The 11,809-nt window shown below is 43.9% G+C and overlaps 1 protein-coding gene across 1 annotated transcript; it reads left to right on the top strand.

Annotated features, from left to right (window-relative positions):
• Nucleotides 1–5,114: 5,114 nt before the first annotated feature.
• On the top strand, nt 5,115–6,712 carry LOC120060774 (pro-thyrotropin-releasing hormone-A). Its single transcript, XM_039010194.1, has 2 exons — nt 5,115–5,307; nt 6,129–6,712. Exons 1-2 carry the CDS (start codon nt 5,115–5,117, stop codon nt 6,710–6,712), a joined length of 777 nt encoding a protein of 258 aa, XP_038866122.1.
• The last annotated feature ends 5,097 nt before the right edge of the window (nt 6,713–11,809 follow it).

Genomic DNA, 11,809 nt, shown 5'->3' with positions numbered 1-11,809 from the left:
GTAACATGAGGGAAGAGCAGACTAGACCTAGAGTAACATGAGGGAAGAGCAGACTAGACCTAGAGTAACATGAGGGAAGAGCAGACTAGACCTAGAGTAACATGAGGGAAGAGCAGACTAGACCTAGAGTAACATGAGGGAAGAGCAGGCTAGACCTACAGTAACATGAGGGAAGAGCAGACTAGACCTACAGTAACATGAGGGAAGAGCAGACTAGACCTACAGTAACATGGGGGAAGAGCAGACTAGACCTACAGTAACATGAGGGAAGAGCAGACTAGACCTCCAGTAACATGAGGGAAGAGCAGACTAGACCTCCAGTAACATGAGGGAAGAGCAGACTAGACCTCCAGTAACATGAGGGAAGAGCAGACTAGACCTCCAGTAACATGAGGGAAGAGCAGACTAGACCTACAGTAACATGAGGGAAGAGCAGACAAGACCTACATTAACATGAGGGAAGAGCAGACTAGACCTCCAGTAACATGAGGGAAGAGCAGACTAGACCTACATTAACATGAGGGAAGAGCAGACTAGACCTACAGTAACATGAGGGAAGAGCAGACTAGACCTAGAGTAACATGAGGGAAGAGCAGACTAGACCTACAGTAACATGAGGGAAGAGCAGACTAGACCTAGAGTAACTTGAGGGAAGAGCAGACTAGACCTACAGTAACATGAGGGAAGAGCAGACTAGACCTATAGTAACATGAGGGAAGAGCAAACTAGACCTACATTAACATGAGGGAAGAGCAGACTAGACCTACAGTAACATGAGGGAAGAGCAGACTAGACCTAGAGTAACATGAGGGAAGAGCAGACTAGACCTAGAGTAACATGAGGGAAGAGCAGACTAGACCTAGAGTAACTTGAGGGAAGAGCAGACTAGACCTACAGTAACATGAGGGAAGAGCAGACTAGACCTATAGTAACATGAGGGAAGAGCAGACTAGACCTACAGTAACATGAGGGAAGAGCAGACTAGACCTACAGTAACATGAGGGAAGAGCAGACTAGACCTACAGTAACATGAGGGAAGAGCAGACTAGACCTACAGTAACATGAGGGAAGAGCAGACTAGACCTCCAGTAACATGAGGGAAGAGCAGACTAGACCTACAGTAACATGAGGGAAGAGCAGACTAGACCTACATTAACATGAGGGAAGAGCAGACTAGACCTTGAGTAACATGAGGGAAGAGCAGACTAGACCTAGAGTAACATGAGGGAAGAGCAGACTAGACCTAGAGTAACATGAGGGAAGAGCAGACTAGACCTACAGTAACATGAGGGAAGAGCAGACTAGACCTCCAGTAACATGAGGGAAGAGCAGACTAGACCTATAGTAACATGAGGGAAGAGCAGACTAGACCTACAGTAACATGAGGGAAGAGCAGACTAGACCTACAGTAACATGAGGGAAGAGCAGACTAGACATACAGTAACATGAGGGAAGAGCAGACTAGACCTAGAGTAACATGAGGGAAGAGCAGACTAGACCTACAGTAACATGAGGGAAGAGCAGACTAGACCTACAGTAACATGAGGGAAGAGCAGACTAGACCTACAGTAACATGAGGGAAGAGCAGACTAGACCTAGAGTAACATGAGGGAAGAGCAGACTAGACCTACAGTAACATGAGGGAAGAGCAGACTAGACCTATAGTAACATGAGGGAAGAGCAGACTAGACCTATAGTAACATGAGGGGAACATGTGTCACCTATCAGTGAGTCCTTTTTTTCAATGCACACATTTAAATATCTGAATCATAGAGTTGTTAGACATAGAGTGCTATAACTACATTTTAGTCATTTAGCAGACGGTCTTATCCAGAGCGACTTACATTAGTGCTGTCACACCCTGATCTGTTTCACCTGTCCTTGTGATTGTTCCCAACCCCTCCAGGTGTCGCTTATTATCCCCAGTGTATATATCCCTGTGTTTCCTGTCTCTCTGTGCCAGCGTTTTTCCTTGCTCCGATTTTTTCCCCAGTCTCTTTTGGTTCTAGTCCTCCTGGTTTCGACCCTTGCCGGTCCTGACTCCGAACCCACCTGCCTGACCACTCTGCCTGTTCTGTCTTCAAGCCTGCCTATCCCCTTGTACTGTTTGGACTCAGATTTGGTTACTGAACCCCTGCCTGGCCTGACCTCGAGACTGCCCTTTGTCTGGTACCGTTTTGGACTCGGTTTATGACTCTCGCTTGTCCCCGACCTACCTCTTGCCTACCCCTTGGATTAATACATTTCGGGGCTCAACCATCTGCTTCCTGTGTCTGCATTTGGGTCTCACCTTGTGTCCTTATAAGTGCATTCATCATAAGATAGCTAGGTGAGACAACATATTACAATCGTAACAACAAATTAGTTATCAGCAAAGTATAGGAAAAGACAAGTGCATATTCTTATTCTACTTCACAGGTGGGTCAGATGCGACAGAGTTTTCTAGATTCTAATTCTATCGTATTAGAACACATCCACTCCATGTACAGTATTTTACTCATTAGAAGCTCTCCCTCATCTGCTTTTACACAGGCTTCAAATGAGCACAGAATTAATCAAATCACAACTCCACTTTCACCGTCTTACAGTGTTAGCGAGCACTGGTCTTCCGTAGACCAGAAAAACCAACAAACACACGGTTTCTCATCTGCTGTGCTGGCATAATGACTTGGTCCCCGTGCAGCATGTAGACCTATGTCTTTACACACTGTGATTACAGTTTGAGGCGCGGAGACGACTGCAGAAGAGGAGGCCTCACAGGTTAGACAGCCCTGGTGTTAATTGTGCTTCTGTCGCTAGCCGTGTCCCTCACAGAAGAGTACTTTAGCAAGTAATCACCCCCAGTCTGGACACCCGCTTAAAATGTCTGTTCTCTGAATCAAGTGGGGGGGGGTGGATAGACCCCGGTCCAGGCCCTGAGTGATGTTTCACAGAAGGACCTATCTTCAGTTCTGCAGAATGTCCCTGATGTGGTTTAACTAGATAAGCTACAGTATATCTCCTACGTAAGGTGTGGAGGTTTGGCTAGAAATCAGCAAGATCTTGTTCTATGAATTAAAGGTGCACTTCATAGCTTGTATTTCCTCTAGGCTTGGGCAGTACATATTGACAGGGGTCGCGTTTTATATTGAAAGTCAGTGTTTTTTGCTTCAATAGGTGATCAGGGAGATGCAACTATAGTTTTCCTTCACAGAAAATACATCAGTGCAACATTCGGCAGAAAATAGCTTCATTTTCATCAGAATACAACAAAAGTGCAACGCTAATCAAATACATGAGCTTACAATGAAACATCTGTTGAAGGTGAACCTTTGCCCCAGTCTGAGGTTCTGAGAGTTCTGGAGCAGGTTGTTATCAAGGATCTCTCTATACGTTGCTCCGTTCATCTTTCCCTCGATTCTGACTAGTCTCCCTGCCGCTGAAAAACATCCCCATATCATGATGCTGCCACCACCATGCTTCACACCGTAGGGATGGTGCTAGGTTTCCTCCAGACGTGACGCTTGGCATTCAGGCCAAAAAGTTAAATCTTGGTTTCATCGGACCAGAGAATCTTATTTCTCATGGTCTGAGTCCTTTAGGTGCCTTTTGGCAAACTCCAAGTGGCCTGTCATGTGCCTTTTACTGAGGAGTGGCTTCTGTCTGGCCACTCTACCATAAAAGCCTGATTGGTGGAGTGCTGCAGAGAAGGTTGTCCTTTCTGGGGTTTTTTGCAAACATTTCTAAAAACCTGTTTTCGTTTGTCATTATGGGGTATTGTGTGTAGATTGATGATCAAAAAATACTTAATCAATTTTAGAATCAGGCTGTAACATAACAAACTGTGTAAAAGGTCAAGGGGTATGAATACTTTCTGAAGGCACTGTATGGGTAGCTGAGCTGTGTGTTAGCTGTTTGAACAGATAGTGCTTAATGTCCCCAGTCCAACAGCTTCGCAAATGAGGATAATATTGTTTCCATTTTAGAATAAGGCTGTAACGTATTAAACTGTGGAAAAAGTCAAGAGGTCTGAGCTGTGTGGTAGCTGTTTGAACAGACAGTGCATAATGATCATGCACCATGTCTCGCACCTGTGACCGCGAGGGGCTGATCTAGAGCCTTCTGGCCATCTATTCTTAATGTGGTTTTCTTCTTATTGACTCACAGCACAGGAGCATAGCTATATTACCATAGGTTTAAATTCGATGAGAATTTAGGAAAATAATGACATGGAGATGGCGCACAACAACGCCATTTCCAACATGACGCACCAATGAATGTCTATAATTGGAAATAAAATACAGATATAGGGGCTGTAGCTAGTAGGTTTATGAATGAATCCAAACATTTTCATCGTTGACATTTAGTGTAGGCCTAATCTTAACAAACGACTAGTAAGGAAAGCCACACTCGCAAAATAAGTGAATTAATTTAAATCGGTGTTCTGCCAAATTATCGCACTCACATATGATAAGAAGATTTATGAATGAATCCTCTCTTTCAGTTATCATCATCAAGTGCCAATTTCACTCCCTCGGATTAGGCTGTTCGGCCCAGCTGGCGCCCAAGAGAATAACCGGACATCGTCCTCTAGAGGTTATAACTGACTTTAATCCAATTGCGCACGAATTTGTGACATCATTTGAATCCTATGAAAGGAATCCTATGAAATTACTACAGCGTGGTTGGCGTGACGATGGTAACCACGGACTATAAATGGCTGGACTTGTTGTATCTGCACATACCTCTAAACTTGGCCTCAACCGGTCTCCAAGCGCTGCAAGAGGCAAAGAACATCCTTTCTAGTTGGTTTGCTGCAATTTAGGTTATTGAAGGTGCTGTGAGTGACACTAGCCAGAAAACAAATCTAAGGTAAGTTTGGGTCACTTCAATTCGTATTTTTGTACATGGACGTGCTCCCTAAATTTATTTGCAAATATCTATTCCAAAAAGGAATTTCCAGTTTTACGCACCAATATTGAAACGTATTATGTGCGTAAAACAGATAGAAAACTCAGAATTCGTTATGCAACGCAAAGTCAATGAAATATTATGCAACCTGCATGCTTTTAAAGTAGTATATCTCCACTAATAATGATATATTCTCTTGTTTTCGAACGACTAGCCAAGGTACCATGAAGTCCGCCTGCCTGATCATTCTGGCATCTCTAGTGGTCTGCAACCTGACGTTGGCTCGAGGACAGGGCATCCCCGCTGAGGAGGAGACGGGGGACCGGCAGACTATAGACGATATCATCCTACAGAGAGCCGAGAGCCTCCTGCTCCGCTCCATTCTCAAAAATATAGAGGATGAGGATGGCGCGAACGGTGCTTAATAGTTGCTATTTGATCTATTTCATGTTTTTGGCAAAGTGGCCGCGTTTGACAAGAGAGCTGTGGTGTTTTACAATGAATTACAAAGCAAAAAAATGAACACAAATGAAGATGTTTTATTGTCACATTCACCAAATGGTGCAGTGAAATGTGCTGTTTTACAGGGTCAGTCATAGTAGTATGGAGCAAATTAGGGTTAAGTGCCTTGCCCATGGGCACATCGACAGATTTAACGACCTGTCGGTTGATTAGCCCAACGACGCTCTAACCGCTAGGCTACCTGCCACCCACTGAACACACAAATTCAAGTCATGCCTTTTTATGCCTGTTTATAGTAACTTTGCACGAAGACAAATCATTCGATTGTATAGTTTCACAAAGACAGATAAACTAAATGATTTCGATTGCATGGTATTTATACAGAAATAACTCACCATTTCCAATATGTTTTATTCGTGTTTTGTGCAAGATTAACGTGAATAAATTAATAGATGTTGTTATTTGTTCGGATGAAAATCAATTTGGAGAGGGCAATCTGCAAAGCGCGCGTAAAACGCATCCATTATTTTTCCGCAGTTTATCCTGGCAACAAAGCACACAGTTTAATGGTGGAAGAATGAAAACAGAAAAAATATACACAGAAAAAAAGTTTTACATAGAAAAAATATATTTGATATAATCTAACTTTCACAAGTAAATGCCATTAACACGGTGTGTGTTCAATTGGAAATGCATGTACGCATGTCATAACAAGTGGTGGTAGATTGATCTTTTCCGCTGTCCGTAAACTAATAATGTATTCATTGTTTTTACAGAGGGATTGACCTTTCAGCCAGAGTGGCTGGTGAAGCGGCAGCATCCCGGTAAGAGGTACCAGGAGGAGCTGGAAAAAAGGCAACACCCTGGGAAGCGAGAGGACGACGAGGACGAAGACTATGGCGAGGTTCAGAAAAGACAGCACCCGGGAAAACGCGAAGACGAATTTGACTCTTTTGTGGAGCTCCAGAGAAGACAGCATCCAGGCAAGCGCTTAATGCTGGAGCAGATTACAGAGAACCCCGCATTTCTAAGTGAACTCTCCAAACGTCAGCACCCGGGCAAGCGCTACGTGATGTACTACAGCAAGCGCCAGCATCCCGGCAGGCGAGAGGTGGACGACGAGTCAGACGCAGGGGACCTCAAGGAGTTGGAGAAGCGCCAACACCCCGGCAAACGCTACTTGGATAACACGAGCCCGGATTTGGGCGCCAACAGTCCCTGTGACGTGCTGGACCCTGGCTGCAGTAAGGCCAACCTGTTGCTCCAGCTATTAGACAACGTGAACAAGAGTCGCGCGGAGAAGAGACAGCACCCAGGCAAAAGGTCCGCACCTGTCGAGGATTTGACCGAACAGGAGTAACAAGCGGGGCTGGTGGGTGCTGTGTGTGAATTACTGTGATGTAAAGAATAAAATGTGTAAATTGATATTATTTATTATTTATTATGAATATAGTACTGACCACTCTATCACGGGTAGACTACTGTGTTTCTGGAAAGCTGCTTTTATGACGAATATCCAGAAAACACGCTCAGAAAGCATCTAGATCGAAAAGTTTAAATTGGATATAATTTTTTTGCGGAAGCTTGTTGGTAATTACGCACGCTGATTGTCAGAATTATTAACGCTCATATGGATTTTAAGTTACTGAATAGCTGTGTTTGTTGCTGGCCCTATCTTCTTGTAATTAGATGCTCAAACATATATTCTTTTTCCAGGTGAAGCCCACGTGGGGAAGAAATAAAGACTAAAGCGACGGGATTAGCTATTGGCTCTGCAGTCTGTCTGTATCCAACTGAGGACGCAGGCTCGGGTTCTGCGGTTCTGCTCTCTTCTGTCTGACCTTGAATTGAATAGGCTAAGTGTAATTTTCAGAGTTATATAAAACAAATGTGTTATATACGACAAATTGACCTGTAGTTTGTTTTATGATTTAGGCCTAATGCGTTCGATGTAAAATATAAGTGGATATTCCCCTGCAAAATCATTTAGTGGGTCTCTTGATTACTTTTCTACTTGAATATTCTTGCATGGTATAACAATTGATTAATTATTGTGCATTTTCTGTTACTTTTGCCTTAAATACTATTATGACTCTACAACTCTATACAATAAAACGCATTGATACAGATGACTGAGGTTTGGTCTACTACAGTATGTTTTTCGTTTGACATTCCGAGAAAGCCTCTATCCTTAGCCTATCAATTTACATGCGATGGTCCATTAAATATTTTAACCCTCCCCGAGGGTTTTCAGGTGCAGTGAGCTAGCCTTCCTGCAAAAATATGGCGACCAATGTGGTCGAACTAACAAAGCAATTACAGCTCAATCGTTCTGCACACGTATTAATGAAAGTAAATTGATAGCAGACCGTCTGCTTGTCAGTTACGCTCGCTCGCCTCTCATTTAATTGGCCTCATTCCATCAATACCTTACCAACACTTTTACCCGCATGCCTTAGTGCGCAGCCCTATGGGACTCCCGAGTCTGTCTAAGGCACTCCATCAGTGCAAGAGGCGTCACTGCAGACCCTGGTTCGATTCCAGGCTGTATCACAACCGACCGTGATTGGGAAACTCAAAATATACACTATATATACAAAAGTATGTGGCACGCCTTCAAATTAGTTGATTTGGCTATTTCAGCCACACCCATTGCTGACAGGCGTATAAAATCGAGCACACAGCCATGCAATCTCCAGAGACAAACATTGGCAATAGAATGACCTTACTGAAGAGCTCAGTGACTTTCAAGGTGGCACCATCATAGGAAGACACCTTTCACACAAGTCAGTTCTTAAAATGTCTGCCCTGCTAGAGCTGCCCCGGTCAACTGTAAGTGATGTTATTGTGAAGTGGAAACATCAGGATTGCAGAGTGCTGAAACACGTAGTGTGTAAAAATCGCCTGTCCTTGTAACACTACCGAGTTCCAAACTGCCTCTGGAAGGAACATCAGAGGAAGCTTCATGAAATGGGTTTCCATGGCCGAGTAGCCCACACAAGCCTACGATCACCATGCACAATGTCAAGTGTCGGCTGGAGTGGTGTAAAGCTCGCCGCCATTGGACTCTGACGCAGTGGTAACACATTTTCTGGAATGATGAATCACACTTCACCATCTGACAGTCTGACAGAAGAATCTGGGTTTGGCGGATGCCAGGAGAATGCTCCTGCCCAAATGCATAGTACCAACTGTAATGTTTGGTGGAGGAGGAATAATGGTATGGGGCTGTTTTTCATGGTTCGGGCCCCTTAGTTCCAGTGAAGATAAATCTTAATGCTACAGCATACAATAACATTCTAGATGATTCTTTGCTTCCAACTTTGTGGCAACAGTTTGGGGAAGGCCATTTCCTGTTTCAGCATGACAACTTCCCCGTGCACAAAGAATTGGAATGCCGACTGCGAGCCAGGCCTAATCGCCCAACATCAGAGCCCAACCTAATTAATGCTCTTGTGGCTGAATGGAAGTCCCCACAGCAATGTTCCAACATCTAGTGGAAAGCCTTCCCAGAAGAGTGGAGGCTGTTATGGCAACAAAGGGAAGACCAACTCCATATGAATGCCCATGATTTTGGAATGACATGTTCGACGAGCAGATGTCCACATTACTTTGGTCATGTAGTGTACAACTCATCACGACCCACACATAGTTCCTACATTTCAGTCAGATTGCCCCAGACCTTGTTGCTATATCAAGTCACTTTGACTTTGAAGAGTCAGGCTGTTGAGCAACAGATGACATCTGTTATTAACTGACAGAAATAGGCCTGAATGAGAGCATTATAGACCCAAAGACTATGCATCCCAGATTAGTCTAATTTGCACCAATTATCAGAGGATGGAGTCTATTTTAGTCAGAATTCAGCAAGCAACAAGCTTTCTTAAAGACACAAAGAGAGAGAGACGGAGGGGGGGGGGGAGACCGAGGGGCAGAGAGGGAGAGAGGGGGGGAGAAGGAGAGAGGCAGAGAGAGAGAGAGAGAAAGAGGGATAGAGAGAGAGAGATAGAGAGTAGGAGACAGAGAGGGAGAGATAGAGAGAGAAAGAGGGATAGAGAGAGAGAGAGAGAGAGAGAGCAAGAGAGAGGGAGAGAGAGAGAGAAAGAGAGAGTGGGAGAAAGAGGGATAGAGAGAGAGGGGGGGAGAGAGGGAGAAGGAGAGAGGCAGAGAGCAAGTGTGTGAGAGAGAGAGTGGGAGACAGAGTGGGCGAGATAGAGAGAGAGAGAGAGAGAGAGAGAGAGAGAGAGAGAGAGAGAGAGAGAGAGAGAGAGAGAGAGAGAGAGAGAGAGAGAGAGAGAGAAAGAGGGATAGAGAGAGAGAGATAGAGAGTGGGAGACAGAGAGGGAGAGATAGAGAGAGAAAGAGGGATTGAGAGAGAGAGAGGGAGAGAGAGAGAGAAAGAGGGATAGAGAGAGAGAGAGAGAGAGAGAGAGAGAGGGAGAAAGAGGGATAGAGAGAGAGAGAAAGAGGGATAGAGAGAGAGAAAGAGAAAGAGGGATAGAGAGAGAGAGAAAGAGGGATAGAGAGAGAGAGAGAGAGAGAGAGGGATAGAGAGAGAGAGGTTTATAAAGTGGGACAGAGAGAATAACTGTGAAAGTAACCTAGGTTGTTGGTGTCTGGGCGGTAAGAGGAAGTGAAAGGAGTTGCATCTTCCCTATACACTGAACACTTTATGTATTACTGTTTCCCTCCCTCTTATCCTCTATACTCCCTGAAATGCCTTGAAGACAAGTTCATGTTGCGTGGGAGAGAGATGGGGTTTGCTTACAAAGATATTTCCAGGGCAATAAAATCTTTCATGATGGACCTAGCACTTGTTTGTTGTTTTTAAACCCCTCTCTTTTAACAGTGTAGCTAAATAATGATTCATGTTCTCTCTCTCTCTCTGTCTCTCTCCTTCTCTGTCTCCCACCCCCCTCTCTCCGTCTCTCTCTCTCTCTTTGTGTCTTTAATAAAGCTCGTTGCTTGCTGAATTCTCTTTGACTAAATTAGACTCCATCCTCTGACATTTGGTGCACACACATCCATCTCAATCCGTCCATGAGCTAACACTTTTTCTCTCATGTTGTTACTCTAAAAGCACTCCAACTAGCTGAATCAGACAGCCGATCCCCATAAACCAACAGTGATGACGCATAATACACAACTGCTCCAACAGATGTGCCCATTGCCAATCACATTTATCACAGACATGGCTGAAGTAATACATTCAAAAAGTACTTAAGTACTTCATTACTAACTCTCCTCTCCACCTCACTACTGTAGTGATAGGAGTGAATGCCAACACAGCAGCTGTGCCCAACTCTCATCACCACTCATCATGTCTGTCTCACTGGATAACTGGAAGTGTGTGTGTGTGCGCACATCCATCCGTATGTGTATACATGCGCGTGTGTGTGTGTGTGTGTGTGCTTGTCAAACATGATCAACATTTTGTTTTGATATCCTACTTTTGTTTGTCTAACGCCACACTAAATGCTTGAAGGTAATGTTGTTTAATGATAACTAAAATTACATCTTGTTCTTTCCTGTTTGTCATCCATCTAAAAGATAGAACGTATTGAGACAATGAAACCAGAGGAGCAAGTATTATGTTCTTCATTGGGGGAAAACCCCTCCCACTCCAGAGCTGTGTGTGTGTTTGTATGTGTTTAAGAAAGAGAAAGACCGAAAGAGAGAGAGAGAGGGAAAGAGAGAGTGATTGAGTGTACTGCGTTTGTAAGATTAGACAGTGGGAGGGGTAGTTTTGAATAAGCAAAACTCACACCCCTGGGAAATACACTCAACATTTTCAGCTTGGCTGCGTGAAGCCGGTGACAAGAAAGGCTACGGCAAACTGCAGATGACAGCTGATCTTTAGTCTACTTGCGAGATGCACGGTAGCCTACCGTGTGTAACTTATGTAACTATTCTAAAGTAGTTTTCCTGTGTCGGTGATATCGGTAACCGCAGTTATCTTGGCCAGTATGGACAGTGAAGCAAGGGCGAATGGGGAGGATATCACTCTCAACAAACTAGATGACATACAAGTAAGTTAAACATTATAACCTCAAACCTCAGGTTACTGTGGCGGGGTCCTAGCGCGTTTTTAACTGTGTCATAAGCAACTAAATAGGACATTGTACATTTTGACTTAACATTCGGATTTGGGCTACAAGGAGATAAGTTGTAGTTATGACCCACTGGGCAAAAAAATGGTTGTCCCGGATTTATATTTACTATGTTACGTCTACCCCCGAGTCCAGATTGTGTTTCCACATAATTTCAATCAATGTGATGACGTTGAATCAACGTGGAAAACTAATTAGATTTTTTTTAAATTCATCAACGTGGGTATTTAGTCTCTTTTTCACCTAACCTTTAACCTAAATCCAATGACATGGTGAATTTTTTGTTGTTGATTTCACGTTGAATTCACGTTAGTTGACAACAAAATGTAAATCAAAAATAGATGTTG

Source organism: Salvelinus namaycush, chromosome 16, assembly GCF_016432855.1.
Source record: "Salvelinus namaycush isolate Seneca chromosome 16, SaNama_1.0, whole genome shotgun sequence".
Lineage (NCBI taxonomy): Eukaryota > Metazoa > Chordata > Actinopteri > Salmoniformes > Salmonidae > Salvelinus > Salvelinus namaycush.
The sequence above is the reverse complement of the archived record's forward strand: the minus strand, read 5'-3'. Positions and strand labels throughout refer to the sequence as shown.